The 22,097-nt window shown below is 26.9% G+C and overlaps 1 protein-coding gene across 2 annotated transcripts in view; it reads left to right on the top strand.

The window, feature by feature from the left end:
* The window catches only part of LOC113551929, a 30,308-nt gene extending 8,454 nt beyond the window's left edge, over positions 1-21,854 (top strand). For both annotated transcript variants that reach the window (XM_026954513.1, XM_026954512.1), the window contains exons 2-8: positions 6,227-6,303; positions 11,714-11,852; positions 11,980-12,122; positions 12,756-12,876; positions 15,778-15,909; positions 16,905-17,011; positions 21,364-21,854. In XM_026954513.1, coding sequence (XP_026810314.1) covers positions 6,252-6,303; positions 11,714-11,852; positions 11,980-12,122; positions 12,756-12,876; positions 15,778-15,909; positions 16,905-17,011; positions 21,364-21,731 — 1,062 coding nt within the window. In that variant the 5' untranslated portion in view covers positions 6,227-6,251 and the 3' untranslated portion in view covers positions 21,732-21,854. The remainder of the gene's footprint in view (positions 1-6,226; positions 6,304-11,713; positions 11,853-11,979; positions 12,123-12,755; positions 12,877-15,777; positions 15,910-16,904; positions 17,012-21,363) is intronic.
* The last annotated feature ends 243 nt before the right edge of the window (positions 21,855-22,097 follow it).

The following is a 22,097-nucleotide window of genomic DNA, read 5'->3' as shown; positions in this document are numbered from 1 at the left end:
GACTGCAGTGCGCGCGAATAACTCCCATTTCGCTATACGGGGGGCCCCTCGATGGTATGTGCGTGGATGTTGTAATAGTTTGATAGAGAACGATATTTGTTTTTTAAATACAATTATTTAGATACTATATACTAGGACCAGTAGGACCTAGTCCTAACCTAACCAGTATGATGTATGATCTACCGATGAACTAGTAGTCTGACATGTGATTTATCAGAAAATGTGATCCAAAGACTACTTTCTTGTTATTCTTCTTTATTTGTATGCAATCCTGAGCATTGAGATTAGTTTACTGCAATTCTCTATTTTTTCCTATTACTTTCATATTTTTCTTTTTTTTTCATAAAAATTATACCTTTGGTACATCTTTATGGTTGCATAATATAATAAAAGCTTTTATGTCAGCTACTGAAAGTAGTAATGTACTTGCTGAAATGTGGTTGGTACAAGCCACATGTACAATTTATAATGCAAAAGTATTCATTGAATCTGATAAAAAAATCTTCTATCCGTCTTTACTTCTAACTATTCATAAAACTACATCATTATGTACTAGTGCCATACCCAATGCCAGAAAAATCCTATTATTTCCTTTTAAAATAAATTACTGCCGCATTTAATATTGAGCTTGTTCAAGTAAAAAATGAATTTCCCACGAAAAATAACTGATGTCACTGATAGTTTTCTTTTTTTTTTTTGTTACACCTCGAAGTTACAATTTGTTCTCAATGTGCCGTTTGAATGTATTTTTTTACTGGCCTTTGTCGTTTCAAATATTTAATATTACCATACTCAGTGCTAGCCGGTAACTGAGTGTGTTTTTAATAATAAAATACGTAAATCATAAAAAAAATCAAGTCGTATCAATGTCATATTATTTACCGATGTCATTAAAATATTATTATAATAGTGTAAGTCACAGTTTCTATACGTGCAACATGTTATCGTGGATAGCGTTTTGTTGGTAGATCGATCCCTATATTGGTAAAATAATACGTAATACAGATATAAACAGTTGAATTTTATAATACAATTTTAGGGGTGAAAGAAACATAGGCAATGAACTGCAACATGAGCTTAATACAGGTAGGTTTATTTGTCTCATATAGTTTGTTGGTAGATAAAGATAAGAGAATCGAAAAGATTATTTTAGAACTTGAGATTTAGTGATCATCTTAATTTTGCAGCTTGCTGAGAATCCAAACCAAGCTGTATATAGTAACTGGATTATTGTCATGCTGTGCGTAGGAGATACCTAATAAAAATCCTTCAAATTTGATAAGCCTTCGTGAAAAACCTTACATTTAGAAGGAATCTCTAATCGTACAAGGATCCTAAAATATAATACAACCACACTTCAAAGTATAGGTACTACGAATTAATGCGCAATATAGTACTTTTAGAATTAATTCATTTTTGAAACTATTTATTATTCGCATTACGAAACTAAAAATTTGTATCACCCTAAAGGTCTAAAATATATCATTTCAATTTAAGATATTCATGATAGATCAATGAGAATATAATAATATGATTAAAAGACGCATATTATTTTATACAATACAAAAATCGTATACAACTTTATTAATATAAATATAAAAAAATAATTATTTAATAATAAATTATTCATAAAATAAATTAACAGTTTATTAAATGAAAAAAATACATAAAATACACGATGAGAAAATTAATTTTTTATTTACAATTTTTAAAAATTGGCCCATTTCAAATTCACCACCGATTGGCGATTATAATATTATTTTTTTGTCTACGATCGTAATAATATGCATCTAATATATTGTTATGATATTGTAGATATAATAATATAATTAAAATAACCTAATATGATTCTTAGTTTAAATTTGACTAATTGGCAATATTATAATCGTATATTATTATCATGTCGTATATTCACATATTTTTTTAGTTTAAAATCAAAGTTAGAAAAACAAAAAACTTATCAGATACACTTAATAAGATATCATTGTAAAAACATATTTTTAAAGTTCAAAATATTAAGCTTACAATTTATAAATAAATATTTTTATAAAAATAACACAGTATGCATTCGTAAAAAAAAGTACTACAAACGTATTACATGGCAAATTATTGTTGTTCTATAGAATCAATTTTGTGTTTAGTTAAATATTAGAGTGAAATGAGCTATTTTCAAACTTAGAGTTGAGAACATTATCTGTGTACGTAAAATATTTATAATTTAAAAATGCTCACAATTTACTTAAAAATGAAAGTATCGTAAAAAACTGACTAGAGAACATAGATAATGTTCTCACTTTAAAGTTTGATAATAAGTCGTTTCACTCTAATATTTAAGCTAAACACACAAAATCGATTTTATTGAACGACAATTATTTATCATGACGTATAGTATACGTAGACGGAAACAACAAATACGAGTGTGCCACCTTCTTAAGTAAATTTGATGGTACTTGTTTCATAGTTTTTTATTCAAAATTATTTATTTTATTTGGCCACAATGTTAGCGATGAGTATTTTAAATCGGACTACCTATATTATAATATTATGTACTACTATTAAATGTACGCGTGTACATTGTATTGCCTACTTATTGTCAAATGTACACAAATTATTATTTATTTATTACATTACCTGAGTATAGGTAATGTCGAATAATATACTGTAGGGCTTGAACATTGTTGCGTGTTTTTTTTTATTTTACTAAATTTATTGCAAGTTATGCTATAAATTAATTTCATAGTGTGTTGTATAATATTATTAAATAACAAAAGTTTTTAGTGTATATCAGACGTGATTTTAATTTTACGATTTGTTTGTATACTTTTTGATGACTTAGCGCATTTGATGATCAATAAAACTTTTGATAATAACAATATTGATGTCTTTCAAACTAAAAAAAGAAATATACATTCATGTATCGTACAAATATTAGTTCCTGGTATGATGCGAGTAGAAATTAAAATAATATAATATTATGTTTTATATATTATTTTATTTTTCAATGAGTTAAAATCTTTTGTTAATTTAATTACTACAATACTATAGTCTATAAGAGCTTATAATATTTACGCTGATATATTATATCGTGATAATTAAAAAAAAAATCTGTAAATATATAATAATCTTCTCGTCACACCTAAGGGACTCATTCCGAGGTTACAATTAACCATAATAATTATGAGTATATTACAGGGGTATCGCACCCGTTTACCAATTTGCTAAAAGTCCTTCAGGGAATCCCGTTTAGCCGGGTCCGAAGGCCACCACGACTACACACTCTGCTTGCAGTGGTCACTTTCCTTTGACACTAAAAAAAATTTTCTTCAAAAATGTTTTTCGTTTTCCGCGCTGAAACACAATATCGTATTTAAATTACTATTGTTTCCGATGTATTTTCAATATAAAGTACAAACATTTACGCCGGGAGTCTTTATCGTCATTTTTAGTCGTCAAAATTATGATTTGCTTCTGGTTTATATTTTATTCTATAGGATGAACACATTATTATAATACCTTTTTGACTATAATGACTATAATAATGAGTAGGTATTATGTTGTTTAGAATAAATGATAATAGGTAAACTATAATAATATAATGTACACGTTTGAAAACAATTTGTATTAATATTATATTTTGTAAGTCCAGTCGACTATAAAGTTAATACACGGTGTAATTGCTTATGGAAGAAAAACAGTCGGGTAAATAATTATAACGTTATAGTCGAACGTCTTTGAAAAAGATTATGTAACACGGAACACGATCGAATGTGATAATTAATAATAATATGATTACTTTCAAAAAAAACGCTTATTATTGGACGATATTTTGTACATATAGGTAGACTGCAGGTAGTACGTGTTATATTATGTAATATACTAAATGACTAGACGACTAAAAATAACTGATTTTTTTTTTTATTGTATGAAAATGGAGAGCTTCAAAAAATAATAGTTCTGCTCATATAAAAATTGTTGTCGGGCGACATTACTTCCGTGTTTAAATATAACTAATATTATAAGCATTAGGTATAATTTGTATAATATAACATTATACCTAATACTTATAAACTCAATGATACAACTGATATAAGTCACGTTGTACGCTTGACGTCATAAAATTACACCAATCGTGTGATGATATTAACAGTTAACAACGTACGGTTGTCGTTTAAAATAATTATTTAACGTATAAGTTAAAAAAATTACGTTTCTAAATAGATTATGTGTTTCTTCAGATGTTTGTATTATTTTCATGGTGTTAAAAGTTGTTTCAGAGTAGTTTTTAGGGAAGATTAAAAATAAAAATGTCAATTAAAATGATATTATACTTTATAATTTATAGTTTTAATTATCAAAGGCGTTATTATAATTAACACTATGAAAATTTAAATAAAAATACAAAAAAAGTCTGTGAATGATTGCCAATAACTTTACTTTCAATATTACTATTTACTGTTATCATAAAGTGAACTAGCGATTAGCGATTTGATCTAACATCTGTTCGTTATCAATCTCATAGTGGCGATGATGACCTATAACCCTAGATTTACAAGGCGATTATAGTTATGATTAAATCGTATAGATATATTATAGTATCGCGTATTTAGACGAGATTCGCGCTTTTTTATAACAACGATTTTAAGTACTATGAAAGTTGACTATAATATATGTGATTCAGTAAACCAAACATTTGACAAGTTTTTAAAAAATAAATTTGTATATTTAAATCGATATTTTTTATTTGGGTAATTTTTGATGCTCGTACTTTAATGTCTACTACACGGCTATGACAATGTTATTTATTGTTTGATAGTCGGTAAAATAATATTTTAATAACATTTTGTAAACAGTTAAATTTAAAAACAAATCACAATATGTCTTAATATACCTATTGAATAATAGTTATATTTATAGGGTAGGCTTAAACTTTGTATTCGATTTATTACTATCAAACATTTAAAATGTTTCTTCACAGAAGACTCTTTAATTTATTCAAAATAACATTATAAGCTATAAATTCTCGTATAATTAAAGTAATAGTGGTGGTATTATATACTTGTATGATAATCGCATGCACACGTTTCGACTTTCTGTACAGAACAAACAGGAAAACATAAAACAATACTAAAGGTAGAAAGTACCTATACTATACATTACTTGTACAAATAAAAAACAACTACATTAACTACAGCTCACTATTTTAACTTATTGTCCCATAACTTCAAAATTAACCAAAAGTGGAAAAATTAATGAAAATAATGAACTCGAGTTAGACGATCACACGATCGTTAAGTTAAAAGTTAATTGTTAAGAAATAACACATTTAATTCATTAAGTTTAAAATTAATATAAAAAAGATACCAACTTAACTGATGTATATATTTTGTTCGATATACTTTACAAATTCAGCCTATTTAAAATATTATCTAAAAATAAATTGATTTCTTAATATTTAAGTTATTTTTTTTCATAGGTTTATTGAGTAAATGTATGTTCAGAATGAATAATACTGCCCCAATAGATATGCGTGTCAATATCATCGCCACATCAAGTCAGTTTTTCAGATTTCAGTTTTTTTTTTTACAAAATAATTATTATACCTTATTCGCGAATTAGCAAATTGTATAAAAAAAATAGAGGGCATTTTTAAGGACATTTTTAGCTATTTTTAGAGCATATGTTTATGGTTTAAAGGGCATTTAAATTCAGACCCAAGTAATTATTAATGTATACAACATTAAAACCAGAAATTTTAAATTTTTCAAATTTTATCTTGATGGTTTGTTTTTAAATTAACTGTAAATAGTTAAGATAAATCAACTCTAAATTTAAATAGGTTAGATATAGTTGAAAACAAATTAACCTTTTAACTATAGTTGCCTATCCTTAGAATTTGAACTAGTTCACTGTACATATTTTATCGATGCGCTATTGCTATTATTCGCTTACAAATTGTGCTTATAATTCCAATCAATGCATAATATTCACCTATTTATGATTATTATAATATACACGTAAATATGAAATTTCAACGAATGATTATATTAAAATCGCCTGCAAGACCTTATCCTATATTGTATTATATTTTCATACACATAAATCCTGAAAGTCCAAGGACGTCCGTTCTGATTGTTTTTTTTTTTTTTTTTTAATTTTATTTCACTAACATTTTAAGTATACGTAATTTATTTTACCTAATTTGCTATTTGCATTTATTCTTTTTCAGGTCACTTTTCGTCAAGCCCGCCATTATGAAGCGATCCTACACCATAATCTTGATGGCCTCGCTGTCCTTAATAACAAGTATGTGGCCTTTGCGAAAATGTCTGTAAACCTATGTATCCGTAACGGCAAACGCGTTTTTATGTTTATATGTTTCTCTACTAATAAAACATGCTGTTGAGTCAAAAGGTCCATTAAATAGGTCAAATTGACCATTGCGTGCAGCATAAATGAAAATCGTGGGTTTCGCTGTTACAGGGTAGCACCCCTTTATACCCCACATTATTATCCAGCACACCACGTAAACACATTACTTTTTTTTTATTTTATTTCCACCGAATTGCTTTCTTGATGGCTTTAACACCGATGACGCGCGTTGTTTAATAAAAAAAAAAAGTAATTTTGTCTAGATTTTACTTACCTACAGAAGTTAACATGTATTTTTCTACTAAAATAATATCGAAAACAATAAGTGTATTATGTGTATTTTAATTGTATAATACTGAATTGAATGCAAAACGGATAACTAAATATTTACTGAAGTCTAAAGCCATGTAAAAAATAAACTAGTTTATTTATAAAAATGATAAAAAAACATTTATAACCGTTAAGTGAAATACAAACAGAATATATCAACTTAAGACAACGATGAATAATTATGTTCTAGTAAATTATTACTAATATTTTCATATTTTATTTATTTAAATCGTTTTTTTCTTTAAACAAGTTTTAAAGCAATATTATTTATCGATTTTGCATAAGCTAATGAGTCACCACGAGTTTTTGACCTTTATAACCATTCTAACCGTCACAATATAACCTAAACTAATAAAACTTTTATTTGATTAATCTTTTTTTTATATATGTAAATTGTTTATGGCCAAAAAATGACAATTGAAACTACAATTCTTATAACAAAATAATATATGAATATTAAGATCGAAATTTCAATTTTAATTCAACACATATCAATATTAAATAGCTTATGGTAGTATGACGAAACTTCTATTTGCGAATATATTAGGAAATTAACTATAAATTATTTTTGTGTTAGTGGATTATTTTTTTAATTCTCTGGCATAAATAACTTAACTAGTATTTTTGTTATTCTCCAACCTTTCAATAAGTTATTGATCTGCTAAAAGGTTGTATGGGGTACGACTGTGTATTTACATACATCTTGAAATATGAATTAAATATTATTATTATTATTCACTTTAGGTAGTTAGGTTGGTAGGTACTAAACATTTAAAAACGTTAAAAAATATTTTATTAATTCATTATATACTCACTAAAAATAATATTATAAAAATTTGTGATTGTATTCTCAAAATAAAGAACAAAATGTTTAGTTCTTTAGAATAAAAGTTTCAGAATATAAATATTCAATAATTTAATTGTGTAAATTTATTGTGAAAAGAATAATAAATACAGTTGTTAAAAAAATAGTGAACTTAATAAATTATGTTTCAATAAATTACAGTGCTTATTTAAATGATAAATAATAGCAATTTATGATTTATAAACATAAAACAAATTAAATTTATTGGTACTTATTTTGCTGTATGTAACTTATAATAGTCGTTGATTGTTTTAATGCGGTAAAATCTATTAAAGTTATTATAATAAATTTAACTTTAGTAATTGATACTGTGTCAAGAAAAAAAAAATAATGATTTTAAATAATTTGTAAGTATTTTAAAACTTTATCAGCTATTCAATTATATTTAAACACACGTTTTTTGATCGAGTTACATTTCTAGATAATTTCGAAACACTGTTTTTCATTCGAATACGTTATGATAATCAATCTCACTCAAATACTCAATATTTATTATTTATTTATTTATTAACGCCAACGGCAATTTTATAGAACGTTATAAATTATAGTTTACAAAATAAAAACTTTGGACAAAATCAATTTGGTATCGGCGTCAGAATGGCGAGAAAAAAGAAGAGGAATATCTAAGTGAGACTGAATGAGTGAGTAATTGTGAAGTAGGTGGTCAATTCTTAATAAATATCCGGCATAAGAGAGGAAACGATTTTGATCACGTTCTAATCTAAACTTTGCATTGTTTGACGTTTGACTTAACAACTAAAAAAAATCCTTTTCCATACAGTTAAGTTAAAAGGTACTGTTATTTTCTAAGGAATTTTTTTTCACAACTCGTTTATTAATGTGTTCAATTTCATATAATATTTATATACTTATCTATTGTTTACTAATCAATATTTAATATATTATTTATTCGAAACGATAAACCTATTCAATGCTTAAATATTATACAGAAATGTATTGTTAAGAACGATTAAAGTTAAGATTATTAGCGGTATATCAAAATATAGTTATACATAATAGTGATAGTGATATAATGTCAAAACTACACAAAAATATACACATCTAATAACCCTGATCACCATAATTTTAACTTTTTAATAACGAATTTATTCAAATTTTATTTTTTTTAGTTTCTATATCATCATACTTAATAATTTTGTAGATTTTAAAAATCATTTTTAATAAGGACTATAATTATCCTTTGTAGGTAACTATATACATTATTCATATTATTTTAATGACTCAAAAACTACTCATTCAGATTTTAATAAAAACACATCAAACGTCAAAAAAAAAATCAGGTTTATAATTTTTAATTATAATCGTTAATTATTTTTGATAAAATGAAATTTATATATTGGAACAGCCATGACTGCAGGATACTCGTGTAAAAAATCTTTGTAATTGCAAATAATATGATTATTAAGTACACTACAAATTCAGAATTTTAATAAACTTAATATTATGGAATATAATATTGAAAATGAGCATGCTTTGCGAATCACTCTGTATTTAATAACACAATAATAACTTATAAAATAAAGTCTACTTAGAAAAATAACAATAATAATTTATTTCAATACATAGAATGGCGTAAACAATATCACTTGATACAAACAACTATGCTGTATAAATTGTACATTTTGCCTTATTTTTTACCACCCAATACATTTTATTTCATACAACTGAACAACAACGTAAACGTTGTTTGTTACATTTTTTTCGCTAAGACCACAATTGTGTAGAAAATAACATAATAGTAATATGTGTATAATTATAAAACTATAGAACTCCCTTAATAGTATTTTTAATTATTAACGTAATGTCGTCGTTATTGCCGCGTGCGTCCTATATTTTCATGTCGTCAAATATTTTTAAAACAATGACGTGTTTTTGGCGATTTAGAAATTCCACGAGAGCGAAAAGATTAAATATCTCATCGTGGTATTAATATAATGTGCGTGCCAGCCTATTAATCGTACAGCAACGAAGAACTAAAAACAAAGTTTTCATTCAAATGAACAAAAACCCTATTTTCAAAAAGCATTAGGTATATTGTACTTCGGCGTTTTAAGTCTTAATTCGTTTTTTTATGTACTATAATCTTGAAATGATTATAATATGACTTTATTTTTAAAATAATACGATTTAAAAACAAATAAAAAACGGAATCATCACAATATATTCGCAATTAAATATTTTTTAATTAAATTTTTCATTTTATTATTTTACATGTATAATAATATTTCTATTATTACACGTGCGTATTCATTACTTAAATCAAATCGTTTCGTTTTAATAAACCTTATATAAACGGTTATAATATACGCGTATATATCGACACATCTCAATATTATGTTTAATTATATTATATTATGATGGTGTGAATATATATATCTCAAACGATTATAATATATTCCAGTGCGAAATTTTTTTAAAATAACTTAACATAATATCGTTTACAGACGTATAGTATCATTTAACTATACGTGTTCTTCGGTAGTCGCGTGTTCAAACCACAAGAGCTCTCGTATTTTAACAATAATAAATCAAAATAATGTATAACTGTCACTTATATAAATATTGCATACACACATTGAGGTGATGAATTGAAAGTTTCACACTTCCCGAACAATTGTCCCAAAAGAATGAACGGAACAGGTTTTTTAATAAGGGTTGATATACCCTAGATATTATAAGGAGTGCTTACTCTGAAAAACACGTGTCAGTATCATATTTTAACGTAGACATAGGTATAATATTATGTAAGAGCTTAGAATTCGGCACAGCCGGCACGTACTTGTACCAATTGTATGTGTGTTCGCATTGAATATAAAACAATAGAAGTCATATTATGGTACTCTATATAGTAACTATTTTCGTCTGCTTGTCACGGTCACGTTGAAAAACAAATTTACAATTTAATTTTTATACAATTTAATCAACTATTAAAAGGTGTTCGTAAATTGCTATATGCAAACGTTAAAATACTATAATACCTATTTATTATTTATAATAATATTAGCTAAAGAAAAGCACATGATTTTTAAACACAAAATTAAAAATATGTGCGGTCAATTAACTAAGTTTGTTGTGATTAAAATTAAATTTTTCGTACAATATATCGAAATACAATTTTAAAAATCGTTATTGTTTTTGGAGTTTGGAAAATATTTTTTTAGCTATATAGATTGGCAATATTGTATATTTTAATTGGACTTTAAACATTTAAAGTGATTCTGTACAATTTTTGCTTGAATCAAATTTGGTTAATAAAATAAGGTATAGACACACTTATTACATTGTATAGGTGAATATATATATTAGTGTCAGATAAATTATTTTATGATACGAAAAATTAATCGGAAATATTATGTATCACATAAAAAATAATTTTATCATAAATTACATTACATTTTCGGTTTTAAAAACTATGCCGACTACACGCCATATTTAACCCCTCTCTTAGAGTATCAACTGTGTCAAATTTCCAATCAATAGAAGTTAAAGTATATAAAACTTTTAGAGTACCCCGAGTATCCCGTTATCCAATATTGTGTTTACCAAAGACAAAACGAATTCAAAAAGAAAATCCAAACATTTATACATAAAATCAATATAGCAAGAAACAGAAAATATATGGGTATAGAACTTAAATATTTCGCATGACACACATTCGTATATAGTATATTCGTATGAAATCAATAAATATACTGATCAAAATTAACTATAATTATAATATAGTTTTCAAGGCTATAATTTCCGAAACTATGTTAGCAAATGTATAAATATATGATTGCGTAGGATATGCGTCGTATCCAGTATTTAAAATCTTACGAAAACTTTTGATTTCGCTTATCAATGTTTAATTTTCCCGACTTATTTTTAAAATTAGTTTTTGATTTTATACATTTATGATTGTGTATCGTTGCAAAATATCGATGTAATTCTGTTTTCTGGTTTTTAATTATATTTTAGACATATTTTTCTTTATTTATGATTCTAATTCACTTTTACGCGTTAGTCGTACATTTTTTCTTTAACTTTGATTTGCCAACCAAACAAAAGTATAGATCGTCAGTCATAATTATTACCATCTCACCTGACGATTTCATTACTATAATAACACTTATTTTTTATCGTTTACAGCCGAAGCAGCCCACATGATATACGCGCAAAACTGCGGTAAAGATGAATACAACCGGTGTATCGCTCTAGCCGATCCACTGGTGAAAGATCCGCATTTCATCTATCCGGGAAATCTAAAAGACATCGATAACATATGCCGGTAAGTTATTGTTTGATCTGCCGCAGTAAACGTTTCGTTTTATGCATGACACATTATAACAACATTATACTTACTATAACTGTTACAATAATAAAATAATGTGTTTTATACGCGTCATATTTTATAGCACTTGGACGCTGTTCGTCGATTGTACAAAGCGTTACACCGAACACTGTTTCGAGGAGAGCAAACGAAAAGTATTTAACAAAGCCGTTGAAAACTCTATCGAACTGGTCCATCAAATGTGCACGTCGCCCCAATACCAGACAGGTTGTTGATCCGTAATACATACTAATACAATAACGTCATACTATATATCAGCGTATGCATCACGCAATACAATATAAATCATAATTCGTAATAATAACTAAAAAGTAAACGATATCATAATATTAATTTTAAAAAAAGAATCTAATTTTATGGTTTTATATTTAGTTTATTATTACTAATTTTTTTTGAATCAATTAAAGGTACATATTTATTTAAGTAATATTAAATTATTAGAGGACTCTGCCTCCCTGTCAGAGCTTCGGTCGAACATCGCTTCCCCTTTCTAGAATTTGAAATTTTTAAAATAAAATATGGTAATAATAAAATGTACGAACATTTTTTGATGTTAGAGAGGTTTAAATATTAATTAATTAATTATAATATTATTATTGTTTATTTTTCGGTTTCCGTGGACATTGTATTATAAAGAAGATAAAATGCAAAACATTCTTATTTAATGGAGAGATATTATAATAAATTATAAATTTGACTACTGGGCAGAGCATACGTTGACTTAGTGGGGTCTAATATCTACTTATTCTTCTTACAGATAAATTTAAAATTATATCAAATTTATATTATTTTCTGTCAAATATTTGTGTTTTTATATAATGTCATATATTCGTTTTTCAGAATATTTGAAGCATGCGTCGTGTTTACGTACGACGCTGTTCGACGATTCGCGTTGTGGGAAACACTATCGATCTTTGGCCGGATTCATTTCGAACGAGACCAGTGGACCCAGCATTTGTTGGTAAGATGCGACGTTCGAAAACAATTATTTCGTATTTCAACTAATATAATATATATAGTTGTTATGTAATCGTTTTAATAATCGTAGTAAAATAATTATATTTCCATGAACGGCGACGGTGAACTATTCAATATTTCAGTTTTGTTTTTGTAGTAAAAATGTATTAGAGATTATATGAAAAACTACTTTTAACATTATTCATATATTAGATAATATAAATTTATATTTCATTGATTATGTATCATAACCATCGACAAATTTACAAAATTGCCCTTTAATTGATATTTCTAGCTATACCACTGCGTGCAGTATGTTAAAACCATATAGTTAATATATGAATGTGCAATGTGCATATATTATTATTGCATGTATGTGATATTACACTGTGAATTACAGCCACTTATACAAAAAAAAAGGAGTGGTTAGGGGGGTTAAACTTAAAAAAAATATTTTCAAAAATAATGTTTAATATTATAAACATTATTCAGTTTTTATTAAAATCATTGTCAATAGTTGTTTAATTATAATTTAGTTATTACGAATAATTTACAATATTTTGTTTATTTACATTTAACGAAAAATTTTTTTATTTATGACCCTTTAATTTTTACCTGTATACATGACTAGTGTATTACATTTACATACATTGACGACATTTTCTGTGTTAACAAATGGACCACACGGAGAAAAATGTTATGTTTCTATCATCTGTTTATTGTTAATCATGTCAAAAATATTAAATTAAACCTACTACTGCATTACTAATTAATTAATTTGATAGCCATTGGTGTCATTAAAATATTTTTTAGGAATCCTGTTTTCTGGTAATTTTAATAGGTATAACATTAAAAAGTTTTCGACACACCTTCAAAAATGAAAAAAATGTGTATAACTGTATAGCTGCCCCTTATGTGACATGCCCTTCTAAAACCCTATCTCTATTGCATGGCATTCCGGATATATCATGTAAATATTTAATGTGTAGACAACAGACATGTTGGCCATCACGCATTACGTACCATGCAAGTAAGCAAGTTTGATAATACACTTGACATATTATTATTATATTTCTTATCGGAGTTCGCCATCGTGTGTTGACAGTGTTGGTTATAACAGTTATGGCTATACGACCGTCTTGTGATGTCTTACATATTACTACCTAATATAATAACGCGTTAAGGACTAAAGTAATGTTGTCATCATGATATCAATATTAGTCTGGGGATTATAATTAAAACAAATGCATATGCTTATTATGCTCTACGACTTTCTAAATCTTGTTTTCAATTTCGTTGACATAAAATATAAAACGTGGTCGTATACGAATCATGTTTGAATGTCATTGCTGTTTATTCGGTATTCTTGTTCTCATGCAAATATACCTCTAATAACAACAGCAACCTACACTGTAATATAATAAAACGATAACTAGTAACTTTCACCGTGTATTTTTGCAATAAAGACGAAAAATTCTCTTAAATATATCAGGAGAAATATATTTTATTCAAATGTATACAGAGCATAATATGATCAGCCAAATTTTAGTTTCGATTCTGTTGTCTCGAAGAAAATAATATATATTTCAAATTTATAAAACAAAATATAATATTGCGAAACATTAGGTTTTTTCTCCGAAGAAACAAAGTTATAAGCTAAAAAATATTATATAGGCGTGAAAGTGTGTTCCAGGTTTTGGATTGTAGAAGTTGTTTTGTGTGTTAGTATAATAATCGTAAGTACTAACTATTAATAGCCAATTTTATTATTAGGTAATGATTTAATAATAATATTGATAAGCATGACCACTCTTGTATGTATGTATCACTATTGCCTATGGTTTGCCCCTGAAAACTGCACAAACTAATATAATTTATTACACGTCTTATAAAATTACTTAAGTGTATACTCGTTAATGATATTAATCGTTCATATACATTATATATGCATTCATAAAATACAGCTCTAATAAAATTCTTATAATTATTATTTCCAATACAAAATATAGAGTATCAACTATCAATGCATTTTTTTGTTCTTTGTTGTCTCCAATAAGAATAATTGTCGTTAACTTTTTTTTAAAAGTTTATCTAAATCGATTTATTATTTATTTCATTTCTGTAAGATGTACTAAATGTACGCATCAAAAAACATTAATGTAATAGAATATCAATTTTTGCCAATGTTTCATATTATTATAGGACGTATTTAAACGCACAATGTAACAACTCCATTCAGGCCGAGCCTATAATATTACAAATTATTGTATTAATTATCGATGATTTTATGTGGAAAGTTTTCAATATGTTTTTATATATTTACTATATTAATCGATACCATAAACGACATCTGCGTTAATATTTATAGTGCTACTATAATAATTTTTAGTATTTTATATTGTATTTAATTTATCGATATTTTTAGTATACAACATTTTTTCATTTATATTTTCATTTTCCTTTCACTTTTTTTTTATCATAATTTTTTTGTTATTATTTTTACGTCATCATAATCTCGTTTTTTTCCTTCCGATGCCATATAATAATAATAAATTATCATATTGTTTTATTATACATTCTGTTGTCAGTATGTTGAAATACTATGGTCGATGCATATATATAAATTACCTACACGCGCTTTTAGATGCGCTTCGTATCGACTATTAACAACAGTTGAGTAGATGATTTAATTATACTAACCCAAAAATATAATATAGAATAGGTATGTCATTCAAAATGTTATTATAATATTATATAGTTGTCTGGTCGTCATAATTCGAGACTCGAGGACACGGATCGTATAGCCAATTCGCGATTTTTCACTTTTTTTTTCCTTAGTTGGCGCGTATACACGTAATAATAATAATAATACAATATATTGAAACCAAAATATGTATTATTTCAGCACTCACCACAGATTCCGGGAATGTGTGCTTGACCAAACACGAAGGACCTGCAACCAAGACGACGATTCCTTTACACAACAATTGTTGGATAAAGCATTTGGATTTTTTCGCAACCAATGCATAGACTACGTGTAAGTACCTAAAACCTATACGCAGAATACTATGATAATTGTTTTTATTCCAGTTCAACAACAATAATAATAATAGATGGTAGGTACGTCCTGTCCTGGTTATAAAAAAGCAGATATCATAATAATCCGATAGTCAACGGGCGATTCCGGTTATTTTTTTCTTTTAATGATGAATTATCTCATACAGAAATTTTTAAAATTTTTAAATATAGTTTTATATCTAGTCTGAGTATCGAGTACTCAATTATTTAGATCTTTATATACCATTTAAGGATTATTCTGTGGCAATACTAACTTATTTTTTTTTTTTAAATGATTACCGATCTCTTCTACTTTAAATTATTGTCAAGTAGCTAATTTTTTTTAAATATATTTATGTATATATCTAAATTAAAATTTAAAATAGATAGTATCTAAGTTATTAAAAATGCAAATACTAAGAATAGTCTTTAAAATTATGTTTAAAAAATATATAAAATAGATGTATTAATAGATTTAGTATTTATTATACTTGGACCGGTTGGACTATTTTTGAAAATTATAAGATACTAATAAATTAATAATATTAATTACTAAAGTTCTCAAATCATCGTATTCTCAATGTTTATCCCATTATTATGTGGACCTATTATTCATAACACACAAAGTTAAAAAAAAAACCAAAAATTACACGTTTGAATTTCGAATTATATACCTAAATAAAAATGATCAAATAGTCATCCAATTAATATTTCACAAGAAAAAAGGGCAAATTTCATTTGAAAAATTAAAAGTTTTCTTTACCATAGTACACTCTTCAAATGGTAAAATAATCTAAATAATTTAAAATATGGTGCTTATGTATCCAAAGCTCTAAGCATCGGTACTTGAATAAATCCATTATTAAGGAGAAATAGAAGTTGAGCAAATCAATGTATAATCTGTGTACAGTGACTGCAGCTATGAATTGGTTAAGATTATAATAATACCGTTATATTATATCTTATTGTTCACAGGCCGAATCAAGACGAATGTCCTGGATATGAATATTATAACGTGATGACCACCAATCGGTGGCAAGACGATAAGGGTAAAGGATCGCCGAGTCCCAGCCAGTGGCCTTGTAAGATATAATCGACTCAACTATTATAATAGATAATATAATATTAATTACAATATAGTGCGTGTTGAAGTTTTTATGACAATCGTCATGATACGAACCCAATTATTATTTTTTAAGTGATTAAATTGACGTCATTTATGGGATAGACATTTTTTTGTATATTCAATTATCAAAATATGACTAAACAACAATAATGATAAATTACAAAACTAGAACACGTATTAAAAATGCACAAACCGTTTTATAATATTACGAATCAGTCAAAATTTCGAATTGTTGTGGTTTCCTAATTGGGACAAAACTACAAAAATGTAATATTATAATTTTATTCCATACCTTTCGTAATATTATTCGTTATGGGCTTGCTTTTATTAGTTTACACCAGTGGCTCTCAAACTATGATACAATACGTGGAAGGTCATGTGGTGGTATTACGGTTGTGTTTTCGTTAAATTATTAACATTTTAAACCAATAATCTATAAGCAAATAATAGTTATTATTGTTATTAATTTGTATTTTTCATTCGGAGTTTTTATTATTATCATAAGCACTCAACTTGCAAAAAGAAGTTTAAGTGGGGTTTACGAGTAATGAGAGCAGTTATCAGAGTCGCTTAGTATTAATATATAAAATTTATGACTTCTAACTAATTGCCAATATTTGTAGGATTTAATATTATTTTTATTATTATATTATTATGTTTTGGATATAATAATAAAATATATTGTTAAATGTACCTAAATTATTAGGAATTATCTTATAATTAATTTTTAAATTATTAGTATTGCAATTTTAAATAGTTCTATTTTTAGTCATTAATGGTACATGACTGATCCGAAATACACACTGATAGTAAAAAAAGTTTGAGAACTTCTGGTTTACACGATATGTAGTTTATTAAAATATACTTAAAATACTCTGTGGCCTGTATTTCTACAGTCAACATTAAACACGTGCAAGCGTTGTTTTGTAACACATAAATATGTGTGACCGTGAAGTATAGAATTATTTTTTTTTTAAAACTTGATTTTTTAAATTTGGGAATATGCGTTTTATAGTTAATGGTAAACGGCTATAATATTTGTAACGAGAAATATTAAATTAATACATTTCTTAAGTCTCCTTGTTGGAGTTTGATTTTTGGTATGTAGACGGTTCTGAAAAGAAAGAAGACTATCTATTACAAAGTACAAACAAATGTTTTCTATTCATTGCTTAGCAATTTACTGATAAGCTACGTATATATTGTAAAAACATATATAAATATATAAAGTTCAATGTGTCGGAAATATGAAGATAAACATGTTTTACTATTTTATAAACGTATAATTGTTTTTGTAAATTAGTAAAAAATGAAATGTTTTTATAATTCCTATTACATATCGTAATTATATGTACCATAATAATTATTACAACAGTTCTCATACGATCTCTGCCAATTTTGTCACAGCAGGTTACGGCTGTGATGAACAATATAACGCGTGATTCCGCCGAAACCTCGAAACGCACTATTATGTATATTATATTATAATAGAACGTCATATCTATACATTTAATGATCGAATTCGATACTGCGTACATATTATGTTTACAATTTTGACCTTTAGGACCGAGACCGGCAGTCGATATATGGTTTGACAGCTTAGAGAAAATCCTGTTTTTGTTTGTCAACTATTATTCGATTTCGTCTGCCCTAAATAATATTACACATAATAAAATAGAAAAATTTAACTCGTCCAATGTATATTATAAAATAATGTGTTAACGTATATATAACATAATATTATAGTGCTTACTGTTTACATATTATTATTATTATTATTAGAATTATATTATTGTGATATTATTACGTGATCGAAAAAAATTAAAACTCTACGGCCGCTATAACAAATGTTTTCATATTTCATCGAAATTTCTACGGCATGTTTTATTATAATTAATAGTATGTATACACCTCCCGTAATCCAGTCGTATACTATTGCGCAACAGCCGGATTAAAATATTATACAGGACGATTCGCTAATCATACTCGCGACTCGCTCCAATTTTTATGTATAATTATAAATTGTGGTTTTAGGAATTTTTGAATACACTTAAAGTTCATATTTTATAATTTTTGGGACGGTTTGTAATATTTATTAAAGAATCTCTTGTAGTGAAACAAACTTATATTTTTCAAATGTGAACTCCAATTTTTTACCGTAAGTTATTTAGTGGATATTTTTTTTGAAAATGTTCATCTACGTACTTAATTCAAAATTTCAACAAGTAATATTTTTCAATAGTTAAAATATTTTTACTAAGATTAATATAAGGTATTTAAAAAATGTTTTTCATAATATAATGTTGAATTTACTATTTGTTATATGTCTATACCATTTTTAAAAGTTATTAATATTAATTACAAAAGATTTCAAATTAACATAACTTGCAAACTCTTTATCATGGACCTATTATCGTCATCAAAATTATACGTCAATTATTTACTAGATAATAAGTAGGTATAGTACAAAAAACCTCAGTTGAAAATATGGTGTTTAAATATATTATTATTTAATTAATAATTCTAAAAATAAGATTTTAAATAATTAAATTTTCGAAGATGTAGAGGAGTAATCACTCTGTATATTATTATAACGCCAGTAGTTTTGTCCCGATTCGAAATCCCGCCTGACTTGCAATAATATTAACTACGCGTCTACGCGTACGTAGGTACCTAATGAAATTGTATAACTACTAATCATTATTGTTGTTCGGGCGTGTACTGATAAAAGGGTATATAGAAAAAAAATGTCTCGTGTTATTTATTATTTATAATATTAAATCTGTCGTTGCCACGACCATCATTTGAAATTCCATTCGTGACTTCATCAAACAAAGTACAAGTGTACAACCGACAGCGTGTAACGTGTATTATAATATACACATAATATAATAACTGACTTATCGACTCTATTGCTGTTTAATAATATAATGTAGCCGATAACCTCTTAAAATCGCTCTTATTTACTTATTATCAATATTGTAAATGTATACAAATTATTATTATTATACATATATATTTTTTACTATGATTACAATTAATAATACGTTCAACATTTCCGGCGCGATCCATTTGTTTTTGTGATTGCTCCGAGTCTTGTTACACATCGCGGTCTAAACTATACGTGTATGTACATTGTACACAATAATGTACTAAAATGTTTATTAAAATACGATACGCAACTCTATTGTAATATAATATTACTGCAATTAGTGTAATATTAAATACAATAATTATTAGTTTAATATTACTTATAATAATTAGATATAACAATAACGACCTTCATATTGCCTTTGAAAAAATCATCATTATCATAATATTTTATTTGTAATTGTACCATATTGATATTATGATTATAAATATTATAATACGTGATCCATACATAAATTATTTATAGTGATACTGATACACAAAACTAAATAGTAAATATACGCGTCATAATGATATAAATATTATATAATATTTATAAATTTATAATATTGATTTAGTACACATCATATTATTATATGCAAACGAGTTCAAATCAATAATTACATTGCAGCATGCAGCATCCGTTTTTCAAAAATGATAAAACTTTGGATCTACGATAAGGCCTTTTGATAATAATTATTATTATTATTACAGGAGTACCTTTTTTTAATGAGGTGGATGTATTAACTATTAAATATTTTAATACTACAGATAAATAAATAATTAATTTAAAACAGTTTTATTCAAATTAAACTCGCACTACTATACTAATCAGCATTAAAAAAATATAAAAATATGTGTAATTGATATAGATCCATGCTAACTAATATTTTTTAAAATGATATTCGGAATTATAGTTTATTTATGTGTACTTTAAATACGTTTAGAAACCGAAAATTTAGCGCGTTCTCAGAGTGAGCTTACCTAATTTGGCTATTACTTTTTTCGTTCTTAGTAATTATTTCCCTCGATTTCACTTTTTACACACATTTTATGAGTTATTTTTTAATGGTTTTCTCCTAAATATTTTAGACGTTTACTCGTGATACTGGTCGTGATATATAAATAATATGTTTAATTTAATATATTTTAATATTTTATACTCTATAGATTTATATATTTTTAATCTAATATATTATAATTGTTATACAATTAGGTACAGTGCTTAAGGTTTTGATATTTTAATGCGTTTGGTCGCTTAGTGCACTTCTTGCGTTTTCGGTGCGTTTTGTAATGCATTTCTTAGTGTTATTTAATGCATTAAATTCGCAGCATTAACCATCACGATGATGTATAATTGACGTTGTCTTGTTTTTTTTTTCACGTGCGAACGAACAGCGACGAAGCGGCAGGACGATTGGAGACCCGAGCAGAACACGGGTGGCTGGTCCGGTGGACCGTCGACGGCACCCGCGGGCAGCGAGAGGACTAGCCGCGGGCACACCGTGCAAGCCGCATCGTTCAGCACGCCGACGTGGCAGGTGTCGGCTGCGGGTGTCGGCGGTATCGCTGGCGGTGGCGTCTCCGCGTCGGCTCAGCCGCCCACCAAGAAACCGGACACCACCAGCTACATGAGCAACGTGATCGACGAGCCCAACCAACAGGGCCTGGCCCAGACCGGTGCCGGGCCGGGGCCGAACGCGCCCAGCGCCGCAACCGTGGCCGCCGCACTGGCGCTATTGGCGCTCGCGAAAGTCGCCACATAATATCGGAAAAATGTGTATTATAATTAATTATACAATATTATTATACCATTACACACTACTATTGTGCGCATAATAATATTAAAACGATAATATTTAAAATATTGTTACATAAATATAATATTTTATATATATATATATAGGACGCCTCGATGATTATGGTTTATTATTGTTATTATTATTACTAATATTGTGCACGACCGCGAAATTAAAAAGAATATATTTTTAAAAAACACTTAGCTAATGTGCATACGACTCGTTATAATCTGCAACATCGTTCAAAACACGGTCGTCGAAATCGAATAACCATTAGGTGATTTATTATTTGAAATAGGTAAAACATTTGTATTATTTCAACATTTTTTGTAC

The sequence above is a fragment of the Rhopalosiphum maidis genome, chromosome 2 (assembly GCF_003676215.2).
Source record: "Rhopalosiphum maidis isolate BTI-1 chromosome 2, ASM367621v3, whole genome shotgun sequence".
NCBI classification, from domain to species: Eukaryota; Metazoa; Arthropoda; class Insecta; order Hemiptera; family Aphididae; genus Rhopalosiphum; species Rhopalosiphum maidis.
This window is presented reverse-complemented; position numbering and strand designations above follow the sequence as displayed.